The 27,201-nt window shown below is 36.8% G+C and overlaps 1 protein-coding gene across 7 annotated transcripts in view; it reads left to right on the forward strand.

The window, feature by feature from the left end:
• Positions 1-27,201, forward strand: part of ARL15 (ARF like GTPase 15) — a 219,115-nt gene that overhangs the window by 54,190 nt on the left and 137,724 nt on the right. For all 7 annotated transcript variants that reach the window (XM_079330427.1, XM_079330430.1, XM_079330429.1 and 4 more), the window contains 2 exons: positions 23,600-23,744; positions 26,521-26,580. In XM_079330427.1, coding sequence (XP_079186553.1) covers positions 23,600-23,744; positions 26,521-26,580 — 205 coding nt within the window. The remainder of the gene's footprint in view (positions 1-23,599; positions 23,745-26,520; positions 26,581-27,201) is intronic.

The following is a 27,201-nucleotide window of genomic DNA, read 5'->3' on the forward strand; positions in this document are numbered from 1 at the left end:
GATGACAAAGCCAAATGTTTTGTGCAGATTATTGAATTTGTTATGTAATGCATTATATTAAAAAAAATTACAAGAACCTTTTGAAGGGTTGTATTAAAAAAGCACAGAAACTGTCAGAAGTGAGCTTTGCAGAAAAAAAAAAGCTCCCAGTAATATTTTTTTCTTTGTTTTCTTTTTAAATAAATGAAACTTTGACAATTTAAAGTTTGTGGTAGGCTATGTAGTATGTTTACCTATTTAAGCTGTGTCATGGAAAGCTGTGATTTGTTTTTTAGGAAGCAGGAAAAATTTGGCTTTACTTTTAGTTTTTGCATAACCAGACTTTCTCTTACGTTTGTAATATTTAGAGAAGTTCAATAGGGGGCCCTTGGTGCTTTGATCTAGTGCCATGGTGCAGTTTAATGAGAGAGGGGTTTTCAATATTGTCTGTGATATTGCAAATTCTGCCAGCTCTGTCTTAAATAAGAAAATGCAAGATTTACACCTCAGAAACCTTCTCCTTTTTCTGGGCACTCTTTCTGCTTGAAACAGGTAATTACAAAAACCTCCGGATCAATTTTTGTAAAGGGGCACCCTGATGGGTGCCATGACTGAAGTGTGACATGAGCCTTTTCCAATACAATGGGTGGCCTAACATTCCTCGGGAAGGCCAAGCTCATTAAATATTCTCTTCTTTTTTTCCACCCTCTCCCCCTCTTCATGCACTTAGCTTGAGTTGTGCTAAGTCTGAGGTTTCTTCACTGAGGACTTAGGAAAATTGCATAGAGTTCTCAGATTGAATTTTTTATGTGTATGACTTCATGATGGCATTAGCATGTGCTTTGATCCATGTGTGAATGGCACTGGGTCGGCTCTTATTGCCATATCCAGATGGTGTTACAGGGAACAAACAGTTGTGTTTTAGGATTTCTCAATAGACTGTCTAGACTGGTCTTGCAGCAGACAGATACAGCCACCCATCAAATTAGCGTTTGTCAGATTTATGGTAATGGTTCACCAAAGCCTTCCTGTCATTGACATTAAGATTTACGCCTCCAAAGTTATTTTGTCTTCCGCAGTGTGTAAAGTCTGATCATGTGTGCGTGTGTGATTATCTATATGTAGATATATATTTGCATATATAAATTTTTAACTGAAGGGAAGGAAAGCAACTGAAGAGAAGTAATTGCTATGGTAAGAGGGAGAATTTTTAAAGTATTTTTAAACAGGCTGATTCCTACAGCTGGATTGATTAGGGAAGCTTTCCCTCGCCAGTCCATCCCTTTCCTTCAAATGATAATACGGATGTTCTGTTCTAGCCAGTGTCTCCCATATGCCCTTTTTAGAAAGAAAAACATGTATGTGGATTACTATGGCTAGATTTTGCACTTTCATGTTACACTGCAGTAATATGAGCTGCTCCCTGTACGCAGTGGGAATAACCTTTTGACAGGCAGTATGTCCATTCTCAGTGGAAATGTTTTTCCAAGTCTGGCCAGTGCTCCTTTGATCATGCCACCTCAAACGTAGGGGTCATAGCTACTATGCAATGTAAGAACCACTGATAGTTGACCAGGGGAGATGATTTTGAGGAGAGCATATTTAAAATAAGCTAAATGTTTTGAAGTATCTTTTTGTTTCTTTTTTTTGGGGGCATCAGTTATTTGTGTTGCTGTGGGAATGCTAAGCAGAAGCATTGGGGAAATTTAAATTATGCTAAGACATGCTGGTACATTTGATGGTGGAAACAAGAGGTGGTGTAAATTTAAAATATCTGAATTGCAGTGGCAAGCTCTGGACTTTAACATGCCACAGCATGTTTTGAAAGTGTTTTCCTGTTACAAGGGTATTTCAAGAATAGCAAAGGGAGTAATGGGATGATGAAAGGATCCAGATGTTATAATAAACTATATACTTGAGGAGCACTACCACTTAATGAAGAAACAATTTTACACGATACTTGAATTAATTTGCAAGTCTCTCTGTGGTATGTGCTTTGGAAAGTCTCTCCCCTCTCGAAGATTATTATGTGTTTAGAAGTCTCTCTCTTATTCTCCCAGGAATAATTATTACTGATCATGAATCAGAACAAGAATTCAATTAAATATAAAGCCATTTTACAGATAGCTTTATCCTCTGCTATTGCTATTTTTCTTGCTTTAATGAGCTTTGTGACATTAGAAGAAAGTACATATATCTGGTAAATATGCAAATAAAATTAAGTATGTAAACACTAATTGACAAGAATCAGCTCTAGGAAAACAGTGTTCCCTATGCACTGTTTTGGGGATTCATAATGTCTCTGCTACACAGCGACAGTGTATTACTGCATCTTGGAAAAAGCAGAGAGTTTATACTTTGTAAATCTGTGATCAGAGACTTTGATGGTATAATACTTGTTTGTGTTTTTTGGTAGATTTCTGTGATGTGTGTGTTCTGACTGTGTTTGACTGTTACATAACTTTCTTCTATATGTCCTTTAGTAAAAAGAATATTAAATATCAAAGAAACAAATCTAACAGGAGAATAGGAATTCTTTTTATGCAGAGAATACATAGGGCTGTTCTTTCTTTTTTTTTTTTTTTTTCTTTTTCTCTTTTCATTTTTCTTAGGGATATTATCTATGGCTGTTGGGTCTAATAGTTTGTCAAACTTTGCCTCTTGTTTTATCTTCTTCCGTCTCAGTGGCAGCATATTTTTCACTCTGCCTTTTAAGCACAGTAAGAGAAATATTCTTAGTTTTGATTTTCCTTCCTGTGCTCCAGTTTATCAAAGTAAGCATATGTTGCTTTCAGATATTTTAATTAACCTGCTATTTTTCCACATTAACTTAAAATCTGCTGGTATTAATACAGCATTTAAATAATTGAGTAAACATTATAACTTCACTATAGTTTTATTATTATTTTGACTGCATATTGTGAAACATATACAAACAATAAATATACTTCTTAAAAATTTTTATTTTTATTTTCAAGACTGGTAAATTATAACTGGTTACTTTTTTATTCCTTGCTCATGGAGCACTGGAAATCTATATAAAGCTTAGGAGGCTTTAGATGCACAATTTTTCTTAGAAGAAGAATTGAGATTTTTCTTCTAGCATACTTCTGGTTTTGTTTTGATATATTTAAAACATGGAATTAAATATTACTTCATGCTGCCTTAGCTTATATCAATCAGCTTAAAAATTTTAGTAGACAGTTTAAATTTTCAAGATTTTTTACTTCTACAGCTACTTCTACTTACTTATATACAAGATAATGAGACTAATTACATAAGCATTGCTTCCTTTAATTAGTGTGGTTTAACAAAACTTTCTTGTTCATTGAAAGTGAATTTGTCAGAGATGGGCTGAAAGGTACACATTTTTGTATATGTACGTTTTGGTTTCTCTCAACCCCCTAAGTCTCACTTTTGAGGCAGAAAAACTTACAGAAAAGTAACAGAGAGACGGATAATTAAATAGAGGGCTGGCCAGGTTTGTAGCAGGATGGTGTGTTGTACTGCCTGAAGTCGGTGTGTTACAAACTCAAAAAGTTCTGAGAGGCAAAGACCCCCTGGTACCAAAGTGAAGGATGGTTTTCTCTGTGAGCATGAGGCTGGAGTGGAGAAAGAAAACTTTAGAGCTTCTGGGTGGGGGAGCTGTGTACTGCCATCACAATGGCAAGAGGTGCTCCCTCATAATACATCCTTCTAGAAAGAGGTGGGCCACCCATGTTGCCTAACTCAGGAGAGATGCGCAAGCAGGAAGATTTAGAACTTTTTCTTGGCTTTGTGTTTGGGTGAATCACTGTCTTTTTTTTTTTAAGAGGTTTTTTTTGACAGCTGATGAACTGGGAAAGAAAGTGCTCCCATCTCCCCTCTCTTCTGACAATGTGAAGAGAGAAGTGGGAGTGGGGAGGAAACAAACTATGGCAACTGGTGTGCGAGACATGGGGGCAGAGAAGTGGAATAAGTGATGAAAAGCAAGTGAGCAGCTGAGAGGGACCTGATTTTTAAAATAAATGGAGACCAGCCTGTCCCTGCCAGCCCTAAGGCAGAAGTTTTCTGCAGCTTACCTGCCTGAACACCAAGAACCAGGGCACTCTGCTGCTGGACTCTGCCTGGACCACCTCTCTGAATCCCAGGTCCATTACCTACTCCCCAGAGGCAGTACAGTCTCCAGTTCTGTCCCTCATTCCTCCATCTCTGCAGACGTTGAGGGAAATTGGGTGAGAGGGAAAGCAGAGCTGCTTAAGCTGATCTTGCATCAGAAGAGAAATCTTGTGGAGCCATGGCCTAATTCCCTTGTCAGTGCATACTACCCTCACACCCAAACTTGCAAGTGTTTTAAATCCTGGCTATCTGGCTTAGGTGGGAATATAAACTAGACCTCAGGTATTGTTTAACTGAGTCTGGCAACCTGCCCGTCGTGCAAATGAGGATACTGAGTTAGTAGATCTGGCAGTCCTTCAGAGCTGTCCCATAGCTCTCCCAGAAGCACAGGCAGATGCTTGATGATTCCTTTCCAATTAGTGTGTGAGAGGATTCTCTTTTCCCCTGACTGTAAAAACAAAGCAAAAAACACCCTGGTCAATGTTATGCACTTCTAGAGTTGTTTTCACTGGTAAAGAAACAATAAATTGGGTACTGACTACTCACCCTGTGACTAAGCTGGTGTGGGTGCTTTGGTTTGAGCACCTGGGCAAAAGTGGCAGTGAATCAACATGCCTGCATTGGATCCAGCAGTTTGTGGAAGTCTATTCAAATTTAATAAACTGTTCATGATTTTTGAGGGCCCTCCTCAGTGATGGTAGATTTTTAAGAGCACTGTTGTCTTACAAACTGTGTTTATTGGAAAATGTTGTCACTTAAGACTCGTATAGATGAAATATCACAGAAGGGCACTGTAGAATTTGTGTTGCTTTCACAGCACAATTGAGGTGGGAAGGGATCTTGCAAGGTCTGTAGTCTAACTTTGTGGTCAAAGAAGGGTCAGCTTAAGGTCTGACTAGGTTGCTAAAGGCTTTGTTCGGCTTGGTTCTAGTCTTGAAACCAAGTGGAAGAAACCATCAAAGATAAGAGCTGTGGAGCCTGTCTGGGCAGTGCTGGGCTGTTCCTGTGGGGAAAAAGTATTTTCTTCAATCCTGTCTGAACCTCTTGGGCTTCAATTTCTCCATTGTTTCTTGTCCTCACTCCATTTACAGCTGCATGCATCCCTTCAGAAAGTTCCCAGGACATTTATCTGGGTATCTCAATTGCTTTAGATTGTCTCGAAGATTAAGTGTTTATACTGCTGTGGCTTTCTAGATTTTGTGAGATTTCCTTTAGCAGAGGGTGCAGCTCAAGACTGCACTGTGATTTTTTGAGAGCTGGCACATTCAGTTTGCCACGTGTAGTATAAGTACAAAATAAATTTGATCAAATAGAAATTTGTATTTTTGGCAATATTGTCATCTGAAACATAAGGAAAAAATGTGATGCCTTGATGCATTTGCATTAACAAATGCTTGTTATGAAAGGGGGAAATCAGTGTCTCTACAAGTAACAAAGGGAAATGAGTTTATTTATTTTATACTTGCTGCTACATTTAAGGCTTAGAGTTGAGAGACTGATTTTAATTTCTTTTAGGAAACTTAGGGCATCCACAAAGACACTAAAAAATTAACAGAACCGAAAGATAGCAACATGTTAATATGCTACTATTTTTACATAGCAGGCTAGCCTGAAACTGGTGTTAAAATATCCAGGTCTATGAAAACAGACATCTTGATTCTCTCTGCTCCACAGATAGATTTTTTTCTTTAATGGCTATCAAGTAGGTAAGTTCATATATTTCTCTTTTGTTTCCTAATGACTTTTTGACAGTAATAAGGAAATATGAGTTGAGCTACATGTTTGAGCTGTCTAGGGCCTGTGTGAAGCACATTACTTGTTTTATTTTTAAATCAGTGAACCTCCACTTTTTAAAGAGGACTGTGCCATGTTCTCTTCCTCTGCCTGATCTGGATATACTGGAGCTTTTGGTGTCTCACACATTATCTACAATGATTGCTGTCTAAAGTGTGTGCCTTAGGTAGTTAATTTTCTGCAGTGGTACGATAGCAGTTTTGATGTACAGAGCTGCATGTGAATAGCCAGTATTAAAAATCTAGCATCAAGATCAGAAACTATTTAGTAATACAAGGCTTTACTAGCAAAAAGTACTCTTTATTGAAGTGAGTAGCTTGTTTGTTAGAGCAGAAAACTAGAAGTTGTTGGGACTGGGAAGACATGGGAAATCTGAATTTCACAATGGTCTCTGTCTTGATTGATCTACTTATTCATGTTATCTCTGTTCCAGCTGAAAACAGAATTGGATAAAATAAATCTGTTGAAATTTTTTTTATGTCACCTTACTCTTACTTCTATGTAAAGCAATAATTTTTTTTCAATTTTAAAATCTTTCTGTGCAACTTTTTAAATACTATTTTTTGTTAAGACAAGTATATTGCTCAAATGTTCTGTTCAGAATGCATGGTAATGTGATACAAGTGCCTAGTGAAATTCAATGTGGTACTCTGAAATGGTTCTTTACTTTTTCTCTTTGTGGGCGCTGAACCCATTCCTATAATCACAATGCTATCGCAGAGGAAATTTTGCTGAACTAATAATTGTTTTGCGGTTGGGACACTACCACAAGTATTTCACTGCTGAAGTCAGCTGCGGTGGAAATGAGCCTCCCTCCTCTGATTTGGCCCATAGCAATGATCTCTCAACTGCCATTATCAGAGAAATTCACGGAGAAACGGATCCCCTCCCACGCGTTAGCATGAAATCAGGCACCCCGATCTTGGAAAGAATCTGCTAGCAGACCAGTGGGCCGCCTGGCGCGGGTGAGCAATCTCCACGTGCCGCTTCCCAGGGCAGGGTGCCTGTTGATTCAGTTGGAACGCCTCATCCCTGGGGTGTAGCACTCAGTGATATTCAGCCTAGGGGTGATGAATACATGGATAACTATGCTTGAATCCACATTCCTGGAGAAGGGGTGCAGTCTCCTGGACAGCCAAAGATGGCTAGAGTTTTTAGCTACTGTTACTATGTAAGCATCTAGGAGTACTACAAATAGTTCCCAATAAAAAAGCCTAATCAAATTCCTCCTACATTCTTCAGGATGTGTCAGTCCTTTCAGTAGTCAGGTTTCGAAGCTCTAGCCTCTTAGAGTTTAAAATTGGAAATTGCAAAAGGAAAAAATATTCCCCTCACAAACAACAAATGAGCAAATTCCCCTGAAGGAATGAGAGAGACTACACCATCAGGAAGAATCTCTTTTTCTTCGTATGTTCATTCTGGTGAGCCCTACATATGCATAGTATACGTTGATACTGAAAATAAAAACTTGACCCTTACCATGCATCACAGCTTAACGTGGAATGATGTGGCTAGTAGAATAAGCACAACTTGATAATAGCATCTCTTCACTATTGAAATGTTTGCCTTTGGTTGTTTGGGTGGAAGCATGGGCTGAAGTAAGTTAAGCCGTGATATTATCAGGCTATAGAAAAGTACAGAAAAAGCTAATTGGAACTTGATGCCATATTCCAGTTTCTTCTTTCAGACCTATTAATATAAATGATATTTAAAAGAAATTTGAATATTAGCTCAGCTGGTAAAGAGAAAACAGTTTTTACTACATGGGATATAAAAATCCAGTGAAATAATTCAGTAGTCTTCACCTCCATGATTAAATGCCTCTAGAACTTTTAGATCCTCAGATTTCTGAATGAAGCTTTCCACCCTGCTGCAGATGTTGGCAATGAACAAAGTTATGTGCCCATTCATTTACAATTAGCTTGGGAGAATACCCAAGCTAATAAGCAGGAAATGCTGAAGGATATGGCTGACATTTCTGCCACTTGATCTGCAGTGTAAAGTGATTGAAAACTGTGGGATCATTTTATCAGTATTTTTTAAGGGGAAAATGTGGCTGTGGAACTATAAACTGAGATTTCTGCTTTTGACAGAATAGAAAATCAAAGGTTTTGTTAGTTCTTTTTCAAAATAATGTTATGTCTGTATTGGAAGAAGAGTGTTTTGTAGTGTTGAAGCAATATTTTTTCCTATGTGTGCTCAGTGGAGAAATCCAGAAAGTATACGATGCTTGCTTTCTTTGCCAATATTTGTTTTCAGTATCAATTTATAATGGCAAAAATGATGACATCAAATTCTTTAAAAACAAATCCATGCAATCTAGTTTTGGTTTTCACTGTCCTAAGATATCAGTGATGAAGTCTGTTTCTAATAACTACATAATAAGCCTCTGTCAGCTCTAGTTGCTGACATTCTGTTCGGGAAGATTGATTAAATTCTCCAATGTGCTACAGTAAAAAAGTAGATCTAGAGTGCAACCAACACAGGAAGCATTTTGAGCAAGTTGATCTTCCGTTCTTACAATGCCACTTATGAATATTGCAGGAACTTGGAATGCAGAATAGGACTAGTATGACTTTTCAAATATATTTGGAATTTGTGGAATGGCAAGCATGAGCAATCTTGCTTAATTTCTAACCTAATAGGACTGGAAAAGTAGTTATTTGGAACTTTTCTAGAGTTCTGGCTCTGCTGACCAGAGATACAAAGTACATAGTACAAGTGTAGGGAGATGGTCTTACTCTGCTTTAGAAAGATTAATGGCTTCAAATTAAGATCAAAAGAATGTCCAATATATGTAGCATGTCATGCATCTTAATCTACCTTAAGCATATAACACACATATAACACTGACTTTCACTTGGCATGTTAGAGATGCAAAGGAGTTAAGGGTTTAGGTTTTGTCTGAGTCTCAAGGTAGTGTTAATTCTTGTTAAAATAAGTCATCCACAATATTCACTTCAGGGAAATTCAAAGCTATTACAGCAGATGGCCTGCCAAAAATCTTAAGTATTTTATGACAGTCTAATAATGTTAAATTATTTCAACTTATGTAAAAATGGGGAAACTTGCAGGTCTAATTCAAGAAAATGTGAGAAGCACAGAATTATATGAGAACACATTAGTTATCGAGGTGCACTGCCAATTCATACAGTTCTTTGTCACGTGTAGTTTAATTTATTGGGGTATTTATTTGTTGATAGAAGTTCAGCAATTTCTCCAGGAAATATGTTGCTTTTTACTGTCAATGAGATCCTGTGTGACAACTGCAAGGTAACCTTTTTTTGTCATTGTTTTTGTCTAGCTAGGCAGCACCAAATTATTTTTAACCAGAAAATTATGAAGAGGACTTTGCTATCCTGAAATGTCACATATCAGCTTTTGTTTCCCAAATAAAACATTCATTATAGTACAACAATGCAATACCATCATGCTGCTTCTTGCATGTAAACTTTTTCAGGTTTTTTTGCTATTGGTCTTTCCCATCCCATGACTTTTTTTCAGATGCTTCTGAACCCACACAGCTTTAAAATGATGGGATTAAGTCAAAGTCACATGCTTTATATACTTAAATTTTGCTAAAATACAGACTTCTACCACATTTTCTGTGCTGATAGGCTCACTAAGGAAATTCTTAATTTCTTCATTCAGTATTATTTCAACTGGCATCTGTGGTATATCAAGCTGTCCCTGAAGGATTTTCTTCTGTATTTATCTGACATGGAAGAAAAATTTTTCTAGGAAATACTGCTGAATGGTATGGTTGATTAGAGGAGAAAATATATTGTTATTAGGCTGGAATGTAAGGTTTAGCAGAAGAGAAAAGCAGGAGACAGCAGGAAGAAGAATCACAATACGTTTGTCATTAAAATACTTCAGTGTGCCTGAAAGTCCAAGTAGGTTTTAATGTTTTTACAGTGGACTTCATATGTATGCTTAGTGCAGAAATATTTACCTGGTTTTATATTGTTGAATGGTGAGCTTATTGCTGTGAATGTGATTTTTCTAATATGAACATTTCCAAATCAGTTTGTGGTCTGTTGGAACTTCATCTTAATTGTAGAAGATTATTTTTCCAAGGATTTTTACTGGGATAGGATTTAGCTGTTTTTACCATTTAAGGCTATATAATGTCCCCAGCTGAAAAAATCTTCAAACATTTAGACTACAGCTTAATACTTCATTTTGATTCCTGTTTCTGGACACAAGTCAAATATGAGACTTGTCAGCTCAGTTGTGTCCTCTTACAATAAACTACTTTAAATTGCTCTGGTTCCCTTGTCAATGGACATCACAATCATGTTCTCATATTTTTGATGCCTTTAAAAACAAAACTAGCACTGAAATTTGCATTTTTTGTTGCTTTAGACTATGTTTCCATGCAGAAGGATGGTTTTCTTTTGAATTAGATATAAGTTGAATCAGTGCCACAACTAAATTCCAATTCTCAACAAAATAAAAAGCCATGTAATTACTGCTTTTTTTCTAGTGTATGGAACTTAGACTCTTGGCTACTTTACACACATTGCACTGTGGCTTGGGTTATGTTGAACTTCAGTGGTATTTCACTAGAAGTCATACATTAATAACAACATATTCCCCTTCCTGCTAGTTTTTGTAGGGTTTTTTCCCCTGCTTTTTCTCTCAATTTTACATTAGCCTCAACTTAGTGAACTGAGATATATTTAAAAATAGGTTTAAGAAAACTTGTTTCTAATAATTAACTTAAAAATGAACTAATTTACTGCTAATGTCAGTTTGAAAATTTAGGCAAAAGAGCATTAGTTTTGGAAATCACAGTTGACCTCCTAATATCAAAGATCTTTGAGAGGTTTTTTAGGAATATGACTCAAGACAGCATATATTCATGAGAATTTCTCATTATTTACTTAATTTTGAACCTTAGGCTTAGATATTTATTTTCCATCAAATTATTTCTGAGTTTGGAGAAAGAATACAGTGCTTTAAAAAAGGCCTGAGATATTTCAGTTTCCTCTGGTAAGGAACTTGGAAAATTTGATAGGAAAGACAGTAGCTGTTAGCAAATTTTCAGATTTGACAAGTATGGTTAATAGTGAGAGTAGAACTTCTGCTTATCATTCTGCCTAACGGGTGAGTCTTGAGAAATGGTCAGTCTTATGCTTTTTTTGATATGTTGCTCCATATTTTTAAATTTGATTTTCTTGGTAGACATCAGTTGAGAATAATGGCCTGACAGTTTTCCTCTTCTCTGTTGCTAGAGATCTAGGGGCTCATGCTATCCTTTGGGCAATAGAAATTTCAACTTCTCAGAGAATGCAAACAGCATTTTTTTCTCATTTGTATAGACTTTATAAAATGCTTGTATAAAAATTAGTAGAAAACATTATTTTGCAATAAGCACTTAAAAATCTGATCTTTCTGCTCTTGACCTGCAGAATCAGAAATGACTGCAGTCTTGGAGGAGCTCCTCTTTTAATTGCTTTGGTTCAATATCTGTCCAGAAGGTCCCTGGTACTTCCTACTCAACTGTACAAGTCCAAGCTAGGTTGTCCAAGGTCATATGCAGAGGTGATTCCTCACTACCAGCTCTTGTTCTGTTGGGCTGTGGGGTCTGGGGAGTTTTTGCTTCCTACTGGTCTAGAGAGAGTTAGTGTTTCTAATATAGAAGAACACCAACACCCTGTTCTTCTCTGTGTTCTGCAAACATCTCATGTAAAAATTCATCTATGTGCATGGTAATTCTACCTCCAGGTATCAGATAAGGATTGTGTGCAGTGCACTAGGAAACCAAAGTTTAATGTCTCTTTCCTTGCTTTTATAGATTGCCATAGCTTCCTGATTATACACTGATCTCTTTAAGGTATAATTTGTGATTTATGCTTTTCTGGCAATAATCTTGACAGCATAATCTTAATCTTTTCTTGCAAAGATGAGGAAACCTGATCAATTACAGTTTCTTGAAGCAAGGAGGCCTTGACATGTTTTAGAGCAGTTAGTTTCTTCTGACATCCTACACTTTGTAACTTTTTTCCCCAAAAACATAATCAAAGTGCGCTGCACTCCTTAGTCCTTGTATGAAATGGTATACATCTCACGCCTTTTGTTTCTTTTCATTGTAATAAATTGCTTTGAAGAATTACTTGTAACCTGTGAAAGCATCCTTTTCCATGAAAAATCTCTGTGGGTTGAATAGGACTGTGTGCATCTTTTCTCACTCTCTATATATTCCCCATGTTTCAAAAATACTGATTTAGTGATAACATAGGTAATTGGCAGTTGCTGAAGTGTTACTGTTAAAGTTTATTATGCCTTTATATTACAAAAACACAGCTTCCAGCTCTTTATTGCAATTCTTTAGTAATCTGCCAATCTTTAGGAAAGTGAATGTAAAAATTTAAGTTAAAGCCATTGTACTGCTTTTACAACAAATTGTATGTCTTAGTCTCTAAAAGACAATTGTCTTCCTTTTCTTAAACCTGTTTTTCTTCATTGTCTCACTCTGAATTATGCTACCAGCTACAGATTGCGTATGTTTTTCTGTTAGATTCTCATCATTATGGCTATTCTCCCTGGTCCTCAGTGATTTTTTCACTCTAGCCAGCAAAAAGGAGTTTCCTAGCTTGGCAAGATTTATGCTGATCTAGAATAAAAGATGAAGTTTTTGTTCCCGTAAGAAGCAGTGAATCAGTTCTTACTGAAGCATCTGCAGCCCCCTTAGAGCATGTACTAGATCCTACAGCTAAGGATTTAATCAGCTGAAGAGCTAAGCATCCCAGAGATGTGCTCAGTTATCCAAACAACATATTAAGTGTATTTCTGCTTGGATTTGTGATTGTATTCATAGACATCAGGTGTATTCTTAAGTAACAATCTGTCTGTTTTTTAAATGAGAAAAATTGTTATGGAACTATTGCATAATAATTAGCTGAAAAACACCAAAACACTCATCACACTTTCAAAGAAAGCAGTATTGTTGGGAAACAGATTGCACAGGAATGGTTCAGGTGGAGGTCTTTTGCTCCCTTTAAGTGTTGGTTTCCTAGAACTGACTCGAGGCTGCACCTACTCATAGGAGAAAAATTTAATTCCCCTTAAAATGCTTTCAGCAATTCTGATACACTCTTGTGAATTGAAGTGTTTCTTGCCTCTTCATTGATAAAAGGTGGTGATTGTTTCACCAGGAGAAATTTCTTGGTTTGGGCTGTCAGCACCACAGAACAGGCACACAGACATACCTGTGTGTCTGCATAGCTGTATGAAAGGCTATTTTGTGAGCAAAAACACAATAATGGGTGTTTTCACAAAAAAAAACCAAAACCAACCAAACAAAAAAATCTCCAAAAAAAAAACTCCGGCTGAAAATCCCCATCTCAAACTGAGTTGTGTTTCCCAAACTTTCAGGCGCTAGAAATAGGGGATCTCTTGGCATCCTCTTTAAAACAATTTAAAGTCTATGTAGGCCTTGATTATGCATGTTCGGGAATAATAAATTTCAGTTCTGATTTTGCAGTTCTAAGTGAACAAAATAGCCAATGGAGTCTGCATCAGCAGGGTGTCAGCTCTCCATGGTAGAAACTCCATGGTAGATATGTAGGCAGAAAAAAAATTAAAACTTGTAACTGGAGACAGGGGAAATGTGAAATGCCTGTGTTGGAGCATGAGATGTTTTCAACGGCTGAAGTTTTTCAACGCCTGAAGTTTCTCAAACCTAACTATTTAAGAGTGTGATTGAGGCTAAACCTGTTCTGCATTCCAAGAGGCTCTCATTGATTAAAATTTGAAGAACTTTTAATGGTATTTGAGATTCATATGCCGTCCATTAATTGTATATTTTGGATTAATGTTTTTGTGTGGGTTGGTCTGTTTCCTCCCATGGTAGTAATGTGCGGCTCTAGCCAAGTAAAACTGTTATGCTCTATAAGTGGGAGGGATGAGAGGTTCCTGTATATGTTACTACATGTTTCATATTCCCTAATGTCTTTTGGTCAAAACAGGTATTCTCTTGAAGTTTATAATTTTTTGTAAATGCAGTGTATAGAAAAAGTAAGAGGAAAAGGCCACATAAGATTGAAATCATTCATAGGGAGCTTAATAAGACATACTTATAGCCTGCAATTACCTAGTTTTCAAATTCAATATGGAGACTGGTAATGCCCTGAAATGGTAATAGTCTATTGGAAATGGTAATAGTCTATTGGATCTCCCATTTGTGTCTGTACCAGTACGGATATAATTCTTACTCCATTTTCTGGTGCTGAAAAGCAGTCTTGTCTTTAGTGTTCCAAGCAGAAGAATTCTTTGGCCAGAAGATTTGCACAGTCTGCAAAATCAGGCTGTCCTTGTTCTGTCCTCCTCCTTCTATTATATAAATCTTCTGATTACTTCTTGTTGGATTTTTGTATACTGGTAATGCTATTTAGATATTAAGTGCATACACTGTTTCTATTTTAACAACTTTTGTTGCATCAGTTTCTACTCATATCTTCTTTCCTTATCTCCTGATAATTTTAGGACAATCAAACATTTCTTGGTTTGGTAATGCCTAAATTCCCCATGGTGTGCTCAGTGTACTGCATGAATAGAGAGCAGCAGGGATTCCTGAGGGGGTTTAATAGTCACAATTGAAACTGTACTTTGCTTCTAAATGCATTGTCACATTATCATGATTGTGCTTAATTTTGCTTTATGGTATTTTGCAAATTGATTCTAAAACTCTTCTGTTTGTGGCTTCCCCCCAACTACCAAATGTTGATGTGTCTGTGTTTTTTCCTTGTTTGGTCATGTTTTTGATTGTGTTTGGCTTGTTGCTGGTTTTTTTGTTTGTTGGTTTGGTTTAGTTTGGTCGCTTTCTTGCACTTTTTTTTTTTTTTTTTTTTTACTTTGATATTCACAATCTTATTGTATTTACTATTCTATCTCAGCTATGATCTTGTTCAGTAAGACTAGACTTTATAGAAAACAGTCTGGACTGCTGTCCTCAGAGATTTCTCGTCTTTTCTCTTAGATTTTGTGTCAAATGCTGGTTTTGAAATCTTTCATGGGAAGGATCAAGATGCATCTTGGGGCTTAATCTCAGAGGAAACTTTGCCTCAAGTAAGCATTAGTAATTTCTTCTTCTTCCCTCAAAACACTTAGTGTTTCTCTAGGTTACTTTGCTTTTTGATACTCAAGAGAAACACACTCAGCCCAGGAATTATTTTCTTTTATTTTTGATTTTGATGCCAGGCAACTGTGGAAGCTTTGGCTAAAACTGGTTGGGAAAAATACACTGGAGTTTGCCTGTTTCTGTAATGTTACTGATACAATGGACAGAAGAATTCAGATCTTGTTACTTTTTTTGGAGATTGCTTCACTGGTGTCCTCTGAATCCCCCTTGAGATCTTCTGGCTATTAGTGCATGGGGACACACTTCTCTTGTTTTCACTTGACTATTCCCATGCTTTTTTCAACTGTGTTTCACCTGAATTTGTGTTAATTTTAACTGATTTTTTTTTGGAGACTGTTTTGTTATATAGATCATTTTGTAAATTTAAGAAGTTTCACTTCACATGGCATGATGTGTCTTACTTTCTTAGTGTACTTTGAATTTGCCCACAGGTTTTAAGAGTAGGACAGCAGCAGTAGCTTTTCTTTTTCTTTACCTTGTAATGCACGGAATACAATGCAAGTCTTCATTTATCTCCATCTAGTGTACAGCTAGATTCCTCTTTGTGCCCGATATATTTTTCTGATTTTTTCCCCTTCACCCATTCTGGCATGAGGCTTGAAGATGTCACTACTGTTTCAATAAATCTTCTTTTTGATATTGTCACCAAAGTAGTCCTGTATGAGCCATGTGTGTCGAATACGAATGTCCAAGGTCTTGTGTACTTGTGAATAGTTTTTGAGGAGAAAAAAGAAACAAAACATGCTGTTGCATGTAGGTAGCATGTAGTCATGTAGTCAGCTCAGAAAAAAATGTAAGAACACCAAGTAGTCTGCTTTTGTGATCCCATGGGAACAGAGGTATTCATTCTATGCTAAAAAAAAAAATTGTTTGGTAACCCACCTTGTAGCACACGTAAATAATGGAAAAGCTTTTTGTGGTTTGACTCAGAAACTGTACAGGAATGACTTTTAGCAAGCCTGAAAGCTCAAAGGTGTGATTTTGTTTTAGTTGTTGTTATTTGTGTGGTTTTTAGAGGGGACATATTTAAAAAAATGTATACATCTTTTATCCTTACCAGAAATTAGAAGTGGCAGGAGGTGTTACATCCTTAACTTTTGCACATTTGGGTTGTGCTGCTACTGCCTTTTTTGCTGGTATTTTTGATGATTCTTCAGGGCTTTTTTAGTGTGGTTGTGTTTCCTTAAGTTGTGAAACAAACTGTTTGCAAAGGCTTTCATTCATCTTTCTTGTTGCTTTTGTGTCTTGCTGTTAAATGTGAATGGATGGGTGGATTGAATGAATTACTCTTGTGCAATAAAACAAGTGGAAAGCAAACTGTCAGAGAGGAAACAACTTGAGCAATAATTCTACACTTGATAGAACTTAGAAGTGTCCAAAAGCCCCCTTGGAGCTTGATTTTACACTGCAGTGAAGTGAGTGATTGTCTTCTGTTCAGAGTACCACCTGTGCATCTGCTTATAACTGTTTGCTGACTCAGCTTTGGTTTATCATAGCTATCTGACATTTAATATTATGTAGGCTTTTAAATCATACTACTTCACTGAATATCTGAGTACGTCTAGAACTTGATATTTATTACTTCATTCTTTCTTCTAGTGTGAATGTAAGGGAGAATCATAATTTGATTTTGATTTTATAGGGAGTATGCAAGAGATTAAGGTCAGAGAGGCTCATTTTCCATTTTGGATGTGATGTTTGTGGTTTATTTTGGCTGATAGTAGGGGAAAGGACTCCTGTTGCCTTACAGCTTCTTCCAGGGAAGTTATGACTTTGACTGCATTTATTGAATTTTTATGATTCCTGAACTTCGGGTCAAGCCTTCATCTAAGAGCAGTTCATCTGATATCAGATAAAACAAATTATCTCCTGCAATTTGACCCTCTGTAATTGTATTATCATGACCATGAAGTCCTTTGAAATTATATGCTCTGAACGGCAGTGTTGTATCTGGCTTGTCAGAAGTCATCCAGTTCTTTATTCTTAACTGTATTTCCTCTAAGCCTTCTCTGTTGGTAGCAAAATTATCAAATATGTTAAAACATTAATATGTCAGTGTCATTTGTCTGTTTTTAGTACTTGAGCCTTTGTCTTATGTCTTGTTCGTCTGGGTCTACAAAGGATGTAGAAAGTTCTTTTAAGGCTATTGCTCCTTCTGAGGTTCTAGAATCTGGCTCCTTTCAACTACCAAGAAACTTTTGATAGGGGATGGTAAACCATTTCAACCAATAAATCCAAATGTATTTATTCACAGCCAGAAGGCAGAATTTGAGCTTCCTTCTCTAGACCATACTGCTTCATCTCCTGTAGTAAAGGAGGATCTACATGAACAACATGAAATTCAACAATTTGGGTTGAAGGGTCAAGGGCAAAGTTCTGCATCTGGGGCAAGACAATCCCAAGCACCTCAGACTGGGCAGAGAATAGGTTGTGAGCAGAGAATAGATTCTGAGCAGCCCTGGCCAGAAGAACCTGGGGGTGCTGGTGGATGAAAGGCTGGACATCATCCAGCCATGGCACTCACAGCCCAGAGAAAACGTGTCCTGGACTGCATCCAGAGCAGTGTGGGTGGCAGGGCAGGGGAAGGAGATTATGCCCTTCTCCTCTGCTCTGCTGAGACCCCACTTGCTGCACCCAGCCCTGGGTTCTCCAGCCCAGGAAGGGCATGGAGCTTTTGCAGTGGGTTCAGAGGAGGCCTCAGCAAAGAGGCCTGAGCAAGGAGGCCTAAGCACCTCTCCTATGAAGACAGGCTGAGAGAACTGGGCTCAATCATCTTGAAGAAGAAAATACTTCAGAAGATCGTATAGCACCTGAAAGGAGCATCCAAGAAAGCTGGTGAGGGATTTTTGGCAATGGCATGGGAGAATAGAATTAAGGGGGAGTGGTTTTAAACTAAAAGAGGGTAGATTTATACAAGGTATTAGGAAGAAATTCTTTTACTGTGAGGGTGGTGAGACTGTGAAGCAGGTTGTCCAGAGGGTTGTGGTGATTCATCCTGGGAAGTGTTGGGTGAGGCTTTTAACAACCTTGTCTGGTGGAAGGTGTCTCAGCCCCTTGCAGGGCAGCTGGGCCTAGATTATCTTTATGGTCCTTTCCAACCCAGCTAATCTATGATTCTAGAATCTAGATCTATGATTCTATGATTTCTGTGAGGTAGAATACCACCAGGACTATTTACTCTTTAAAACTACCTCACTTCCTTAAGAAATTGTTTTCTTCTGTTCTTTTAAATATTATCCTGTCTTTAATGCCTATACTGGTTGGTTTTTCTGCAGCACAGGCTGATATAAAGTTGAGGGGCAGTAGATGTATGTGGGGAAGGAGTGCTTTTGGTGCAATCTGTGCTGTGGGGTGACCTCTCACTCCTAGACAGGTTAAATTAGAGGATTGCTTTATCCTGTGTGAGGAATGGTTAGGTGACCTTGAGCCTTCCACTGGAGTTTGGATCGCTACCCTGTGTTTGGGTGGAGAATCTTGAGTATAGTGGTCACTACTTAATGAGGTTATGGACAGTCAGAGAACGTGTCTAGTCATGAAGCTAAGTTTTTTATCTCTGCTGAACATCACTCAGGCTGGTAGTGGCTACATGCATCCACATTCATCTTTTTTAGCAGCCACAAAATGAACAGTAATCTTAGCTTTTGTCCTTATTACTGAAGTCATAATAGATGAAGATAAACCCTGTTGGTTTTTTTTTTTTTATATAGAGGTATAAGCACCTCAGTACTACAGTGGTATGGAAACTGAGGACCCTGTGACTTTAGCTCACACTGTATAATGCATGGAATTTTGTTGTACTAATTTAAAGTTAAGATATTTATACAGTTAAACTTTAGTTTATTTATATATATCCTTTATGCTCCCACCCCCGCACAGTGTATAATTTCATTCTGGTGCCTTGTATGTTTTATTACTTGCATTTAATTATTCCACTGCTGTTCCCAGTTGTTTTCTATTGTTAACATTATAACTGTCTGTCTTGTGTCATTGTGCCCCCCCTTCACATTACCTCTTCAAGGTTTGAGGTTTCTTTGTGCTTGTGTGATCTCAGTCAACATAAAAGCTATGGAACATACTGTGTGCAAATTTTGTTTTTTAAATTAAATTCCTTGAGTTTTATCAGCAGCTTCTGATGATTAGCTAGTCCTCTGGATATAAGTGTGTGCAAGTCTGTTTGTTCAAAGATACCTTAAATGAAAAAAATATTGTAAAAGGAGACCATATCCATAAGTATAACCACAAGGGGGGAAGGGAGCAGAGTTAGAGTTGAGCTTTCAACCTTAATTCTGTATTTCTAGAGTTCTGAATGCTTGGTTTGTTAGCATTAGTGCTGCCCTAACTTAGGGTATTTTTCCATGAGAGTGTGTGTGTTTAACCAACTAAGCATGAAATCCCTTGCTTCTGTTTGTCCCTATTAAATAGTGGCAACAAAAGAAACAGACAGGAGATGGGTCCAGAACAAAGCAGAAATAATGGAGTATTTCACCCCAAAAAGGAGAGTGAAACGAGAAGTACAATGAGTAGGCAAAGACAGACTCAACAGCTGGAGGCAGTTTAATGTGTTGTAGAGAGTACTAATTCAGGGACATTTGCTGCCCAGAGCTTCAATCTGTGATCTCAGAGCAGCATATATATCAGAAGTGTTTGGCCATCCCTGTTATAAACGCAATATGCTTTTCTCAGAAGAAATCTCCATAGGGCTTTAAAGGCACACTGTCTAGGATATCAGCATAAATCCTGATCTGCCTACAACCCAGAATCATCTGGTTGGGTTAGAAATCTGTAAGAAACAGTAGAACTGGCTAGTTTCTTCTCTTAACTCTTATAAAATTATTACATATGCACATGCAGCATTCATGCACACTGACAAGTAAAATTGAAGTCACTCTGCTGAATATTGCAAAGATTTCTGCAGACTGCAGCACTTACCACTCCTGGTTTCCTGGATAAATCCATCTTTTTTTCAAAAACAGATTAAATGCATCCATTTTTTAAAAGGTACCTTATTGTTTTATTTTCAGTACTTAAAAATATGTTTGTTCATCATAATGAACTCCTGACTCTCCCTGCCTACCTCTCTTTGCATGTGTATTTTCCCCATCCAGTGGCTATAGCTTTGAGTGTGCTATTCTCAAAAATCATAAAAGCGGACATTTGACATGTAATTTCCTTTATACTAAGTAAGGTCTTACCCTGATAGGATGAGAAAGCTCAAAAAAAAGTTCCGTTTTGTTGCTAGCAGTGGGGTCTAAATACATGAGCAGATCCCAAATAACATTTCAGTGACTGTGCCAGCTAGCTCTGCTTGATCCTTATATTTGCAGTATTCCAATGTTTTCTGTCAACTCTGACACTTCCTCTAAGAGGCACTGTTTGCATTTAAAGTTTGTTTCATAATACCTAAAAGGCAGGATTTTATTGCCCATTGAGCAAATCAGGTTTGGGAATCAGTAGAGGGGACTTACAGGTCCATGTCTGGCAGGTTAATTCAAGCTTCTTTTATGTCTTTTGGGTTGACTAACTGGAGTGGAAAGTATGCTGGTTTGGGAAAGAACTGACCACTAGTTGTGAATTGAGCAATTCTCTCAATGTTTTTTGGTTCTGGAATGACTTCTTTAGTTACTGCTACACATTTTTTGCAGTTCTGTGGTTATCAGGGTGTGCTGTAATATGTGACAACATCTTAAATATGTGTAACTCTAGTCCATTATTATAAAATATTTCACAATGCACTTCCTGTCCATAATAAAATGTAGAATATAATATATATATATATATATATATATTTGTATGGTGACTTTTGAGTTTTCTACTCTTCACAGATACTGTGTAGCTGCTAAATGCAGCTGCCTCAGTTTTGACAATAAAGGTTTATTCTCTATAATGGATGCTTAAATGACCTTGACTTTGTTAGGGAGCAGGTAACTTCAGGCTGCTGAGTGAACAGGAAGAGGGTGATCAGACTGTTTTTATAGTGATATTTCCAATGGGAAAGATGTTCATTAAACTTAAGTAAGGAGTGTTGTGAACAAGTTTATAAAGTCTAAATCTGTTATTACAAGCATCCCCTACAATGTACTCTAGAATTTCTCATCTCAGCTGCTGCTATCTGCTATACACAATAACTTAAGTTTCAGCAGCTTTTTGAAGCTGGAATATTGCTTTCATTACAACTAAACCAATTTAGTGAAGGAAATTAGCCTAGCAGAAGGACAACATCATGAATATAGCAATGTTAGGGGAGTCATATCAAATAAAATACAGGAGTGGTCTAGAGGGAGCCATGTTCCTGTCTTCTAAGGGTCTGTCTGAAATTTTTATGCCTAACTGTGCTTAGTTGTGAAGGATAAATGGGTGGGTGGTGAGTCTACATATGCTACTTTGGAAATACAATCTAACCTGAATTTTTGATCATGTGTTTCATCCACAGCATATAAAGATTCTCCAGACTAAGTTAGACTTAAGGAGTTTGCAGTAGAGAGATCCTGAAGTTCACAAAACTTGCCTGTCACCCACAGAGGCTCCATATATGTTCTGCAGAGAGCAGAAATTATCTTTCACAGAACCGTATGTTATTAGATGTTGTCAGGGCTTGAGAGTCATGTCTGTTTGCATGAGAACCAGCATAGTGGCAGGACAGAGAAGCAAATAATTCCATCAGCTCATATATTCCTTTGTGTTTTTCAATGTGACATCAAGAGTTTACTGCAAAGATGCCATGATGACAGGGACAAATTGAATCCTTTTAAAGGCTGGCTGTAGAGGGTATGACAGACAGCCTTGAGAGCTCTGGCAAGCTCTGAAGGATTGTATGGGGTCTTCAGCTTCATATCCATTAAATGGAAGCTCTGTTTAAAGGAATTTATCTTGTTCAATGTGCTCAGTTGACCTTTCTCACTTAAGTACCACAGTAGAATAGTTTACTGTGGCTTTGTAGGGCATAAACAAAATAAATAGAACATCAGTAAATAAAGATAAAAAGCAAGTTTATTCCATTAAGGTATGACACATACAAGAGAAAACCTTCTTAAAGAAAACAGTTTTTTGAATCAAATCTTGATAGAGGCAAAGCTATTATTTTTATCATCTGCTGACTTTATTCAGTTCAAATATTATTGTACATATTCTGCTAAAGTATTTGCTTGCATTCTTTTAAAAGGTGCTGAAGTAGTTTTGTAGCTTCCACTGAATTTATGTTTTGCTTCTTCAAAGCAAAGAAAACTGTTTTGGCAGCATGTGCAAGAGCTTACCATCTATACTGAAAGAATCCAATTAAAGCTCAGTGTTGAGTGAGCTGTCCTTTTATAATCACATTCTCACTGGACAACTTGCTCACATGGTCAGACCCCAGTGTTTGCATTAGAGCCTTACTGACATCAGTTCTGTTTCTCTGCTCCTCCAGTAGTCCTCAGTGAGAAAACCTGGGCAGTTGTCAAGACAAACTAGGTTAAGGTTGTAAAGGCTGGATTTCTTTTCCTGCAATCTGTGCAGTGCAGACTTGTGGTTAAGATGGAAATAAAGAGCTGGGGCTATATAAAAACAGAAAGTGTGAGAAAGGGCTGATTGCACAGACATGTTTTCCCTTCCCTATTAGAGCAGATGTCGTCCTTTGATATAAAGGTGGCAGATACTGGGGAAAAAGTTATTTATATATATAGTGGGGTGTTGGAAGTCCATCTTGGAAATTACTGGCTAATCATGCTCTAAACATTAAATATAAACTTCCTAGCTTTCCTGAAATTGTATGCTTTTAGATTAAAAAAAAAAAAAAAAAACTGCATATAAACAAAGAACTGAATAACTTAATGAAGGCCTAAGGAACATTTTGGATGAACTTGGCCTACTTTGACAAAATTGTTTAAGAGAAATGAGCAGAAATCTGAAGTAGGGTTTGTGTAAGAGATTTTTATTTGTTTACATTGTGATTAATTTATACTTCTCCAGGGAAAGTGAGAGATCTATCTGTTTTTTTACTAGATATATTTATTTGTTTATTTATTTTTTTATTTACATGCTGTATTATTTTAACAGCTGTTGTTCTGAGCTAAAATGCGTGACAAAGCAAGTGCAGAAAGCACATTAGTGGAGCAAAGGTCTCTGACTTTTTTCTGTGATAACAGGTAGTGCCTGGTCAGCAGCTGCTTAGGATTGGCTCTGATATTCACACCAGGTATTGCATGAAATTGGCACAGGAAGGAAACCCATGCAATAATCAGCTGCAGAGCTGTATAGGGCATGTGCCTGTCTTGTGGTGTAAGTGGTTTGTGCTACTTGGGGGATGGGTGTCTTATTCCTCATACTAGCTTTTTGAGGTTTAGGTGAAAAATTAACATGTATAATTATTTTCTTATAAAGTTGTTCTAAATTTAGTTGACGTGGTCTTAGTCTATTAATTGTTGACCTAGTCAAAATATTAAGTTGGAATCATAATTTGCTTCTATCCAATGCCTTTAAGTTTATAGACTTCCTTCTTAGATGGTTAAACGAATAACCTAATAAAAGTAACCCCTTCCTTTTTTCTTTTTGTTCTCTTTTTTTTTGTTTTGTTTTGTTTTGTTTTGTTTTGCCTTACCCTGGCAGTGTTTTAGAGCACTTTGCTGCAAGGGACCGCCACCGCCACGACCTGAGTATGATTTGGTTTGCATAGGCCTCTCTGGTTCTGGCAAGACAAGTCTTCTGTCTCAGCTCTGCAGCGAAAGCCCGGAGAATATCGTGTCTACCACAGGTAGGATGCTGCCTTTATTCCATTGTATGCTGGAATATTGCCTGAAGATGACTCATGAAACACATAGCAGAAGCTGTATAGAACTAAAGCCTACTTATCTTGCTCTTGAAAGTACCTAATGGATCACTTTGGACCTACCCCAACACCCTTTCAGTATTTGTTCAAACATTGGGGAATATTCATGAAAACATACAATTTGAAATATTTTAGAAGTTGAGTCAGTGTGGTCTAATGAAGTAGAACCATAACATAACGGTAGCACTGTACTGTAGACATATATTGAAATGTTTATTTCCTTTCATTTTACTTCAATTTTTAAACAATTTCACTATATGTTGGAGAGAAAGAAAGTGAACATGCTGTAAAATAGAATAGGACAGTGATGCTCTGAAACTTAAATTTGGATACTTGATCCTTGCTGCCTTGTGGTATATGCTAGCAACCAAAAGAATAAATGTAATGGAAATATGATTTTTTGGTGATAATCCCAAATTTTTAGATGAGCAACAGGCTTGTTTATGTAGTAAAGGCAGATTGTAATCAAAGAATCAATTTACAGAAAGTTTCAGTGGTAATGAGAAGATATATGAAAACAGATAATACAATCACAGATAAGAGATATATTAAGTCCAAAAAATTTGAATAGGCATCTTGATAATGGTGAACCAGAATGCCTAATACTGAAAAGCACGTTTTGCTTGAAAAAACCCCAAAACAAAACCAAGTAACCAACAAAAATCAAACCAAGAACAAAACAGCACCAAAAAAACCAGAAACAAGCATGTGAAGTAAGAAGAGGGAATACCTGACTTGAAAGTTCAGAAAGAGGGCAGGTTAGGTCATGGGGGTTGAAGAAATCTAGTTCAGTGGCTGCAGCAATTATTATTTGCTGATGAAACTGATACTAGGCGTTGTGCAAGTACCTTGTGTTTAGTTACATGGGTTTGTACTTTAGATGTGGTTCATGGGCTTGAATTTCATGATTGTGCCTTAGCAGCCCTAACTGGTTTTCAGTATATGTTTTCTTAGAATGTAAGATTATTTAATGCAACTGTAAGTAAAATGTAAAACAGGTACAAGAAAATAGTGTTTTTATTAACTTGTGAATAATTAACCTGTGGCCTCTGTAGCAGTGTTTGTGGCAACATTAGAGGGATCTGATGGTTGTGAGAAGGTGACTAACTCAAAAAGTTTAAAGGAAATTATGGAGTAATGAGCCTTAAAAAAAAAAATCCCTCTCTCAGGCTTTAATCTCTCATTAGAAATTGGAAAAAATTATGCTTTAACATTTTAGACGCTGAAAGGAATAGTAACAGCTATATAAATTGAAGCATAGAGCTATCAGAGGAATTAATTAAAATACCATTAATTGAAAATTAAATAGATTTTTTTTTTCTAGAGAGGTGCAATAAAATACCATTATATAATTAGGGAACTTGAGGATTGAAAACCAACTCTGGAGAATACCAGACAGGCAAGCCAAATGATACACATCTAGAGTTTTCAACTTACAATAAATCTTCTTAAATGTGGCATATCAAACAATATTGTGGAGATTCTAAGAATACAATGTGGCAGCTTGTCCACTCAGGTTTCAAGCTATAACACATTTTTCTTTGTTCATCAATGCAGCTCAGATCCATTCAATTTCCCCCTTTTTTGTAGGAAGAGCTTAAGATTTCTTTTAAGACAACAGTCATCAAAATATTTAATAATTAGTTCCTTCAGATTTTCTTGCACTTTCCTCTACTGCATCTAGTACTGACCATAGTAGGTGCACCGTAACATCTTAATGGTAGCCAGTAAATGTGAAGTGAAACTCATTTTCTCAAAACTTCTTTACTCAGTTCATAGGTATGTAATTGTGTTGAATCTACTTGTGCTAGGTGGAAATAAATTTAATGTCTGTCTGGATATTTTTTGCTGAAAAAGCAGACATAATTTTTCCTATGTAAAGTATTATGTACACTTTTACATGCAAAATTTAGTGTATAATACATTGATATGGCTGGGAGCCTTTCACATTCCCTTTCTCTTGTCTGCTTGCATTTTCAATTAAGGGTCACATTTTGTTTTTGGGTTTTTTTTTGGTTTTTTTTTGTTTGTTTGTTTGTTTTTTTTTTTGTTTGTTTGTTTGTGGGGTTGTTTGTTTGTTTTGTTTTTAAATTTTTATTTCAGCTTTAAGCAAAAATCAGACTAATAAAAGATTCATAGATGTTTCCAGTGTAACTTATGACCATTTTAATACATCCAGCTAAGGTGTTTAAAAGAATCTGTCAGTTAATAACATTTATAGAAAGGAGTAATCATCCAGGTGCAAGTAAAACATATGAAGTTTAAATGGAAGAATACAGTGATTTGAATTGCATGGTATCTTCAATGTCTCTTAAAACTCACAGAATGATCATCTCATAATATTGATAGATTGAATCATCCACTTTAGCACCAGGTGCAGTAAAAGATGATTTTACAGAAGTATATTCTGGTAGATGGTCTGGATGGAAGTTTTGTGCTAAATTTTGTGTGCCAGGTACTTATAACTGAAAATTGCATTGCTTCTCCTGATTTATTCTTGCCCCACTCCAAGGCACTTCTCCACTTCTTACCCCCTCCCCATCTCCTTGTAACTGACTTTTGGAACACATTGAAATAGAATTTCTCAAGCTAAATCCTGGTTCTTGATGGAAAAAGTTGTTTTTTTCTGAATATATGCAATTGATTCCAAATGACTCCTTTAAAAAATAGCTTACTAATCCTCTTCATTTATCTTTCTTAGGTTTTAGTATAAAAGCAGTGCCATTCCAGAATGCAATTTTGAACGTAAAAGAACTTGGAGGTATGGTATTTATTCCTTTGTTCATAAAACATGCAATGGCTAAATCTCATCATAACTGTCAGTTGTTTTGAATTGTTAGTTATTTTAAATTTTAAAATTATAGATCAGTACAACTAGAATTAAAAATCTCAGCAGATAATGTGAGAAAAGTTGTACAAATCCTGGTCTCAAAAGAAAGGGTAAAAAGCAGGAGGAGTGTAAGGCATGTGGTGTGTCTCCTTAATGCAATTTATTGTATTGCAGTAGTTAAGTTATACAGAAATACAAACTGAACTGTAATTTTAGTATAGCTCATGTGGCAACTCAAGGAAGTGTGTTTATTTTATGAATAAACTTTCACTTATGAGAACTGGCTCAGGTAATTATGTGAACATTTGTCAAAATCAGTATATTTACTGCAGCACTGAAAGTGTCGCAAATTCAGCCAGCTTTTAATGTTAGGAGGCTCAGGGATGACCTTATTACTCTCCACAACTGCCTGAAAGGAGGCCAGGCAGGGATCATTCTGTTCGTCCTGTCAACCACCAACAGCTGCACTAACAGGGGTTCAGGTTGGGCATCAGGAAGAATTTCTTCATGAAAACAGTTGTTAAATGTTGGATGACCAACATGGTTGGTCAG

Source organism: Erithacus rubecula, assembly GCF_903797595.1.
Source record: "Erithacus rubecula genome assembly, chromosome: Z".
NCBI classification, from domain to species: Eukaryota; Metazoa; Chordata; class Aves; order Passeriformes; family Muscicapidae; genus Erithacus; species Erithacus rubecula.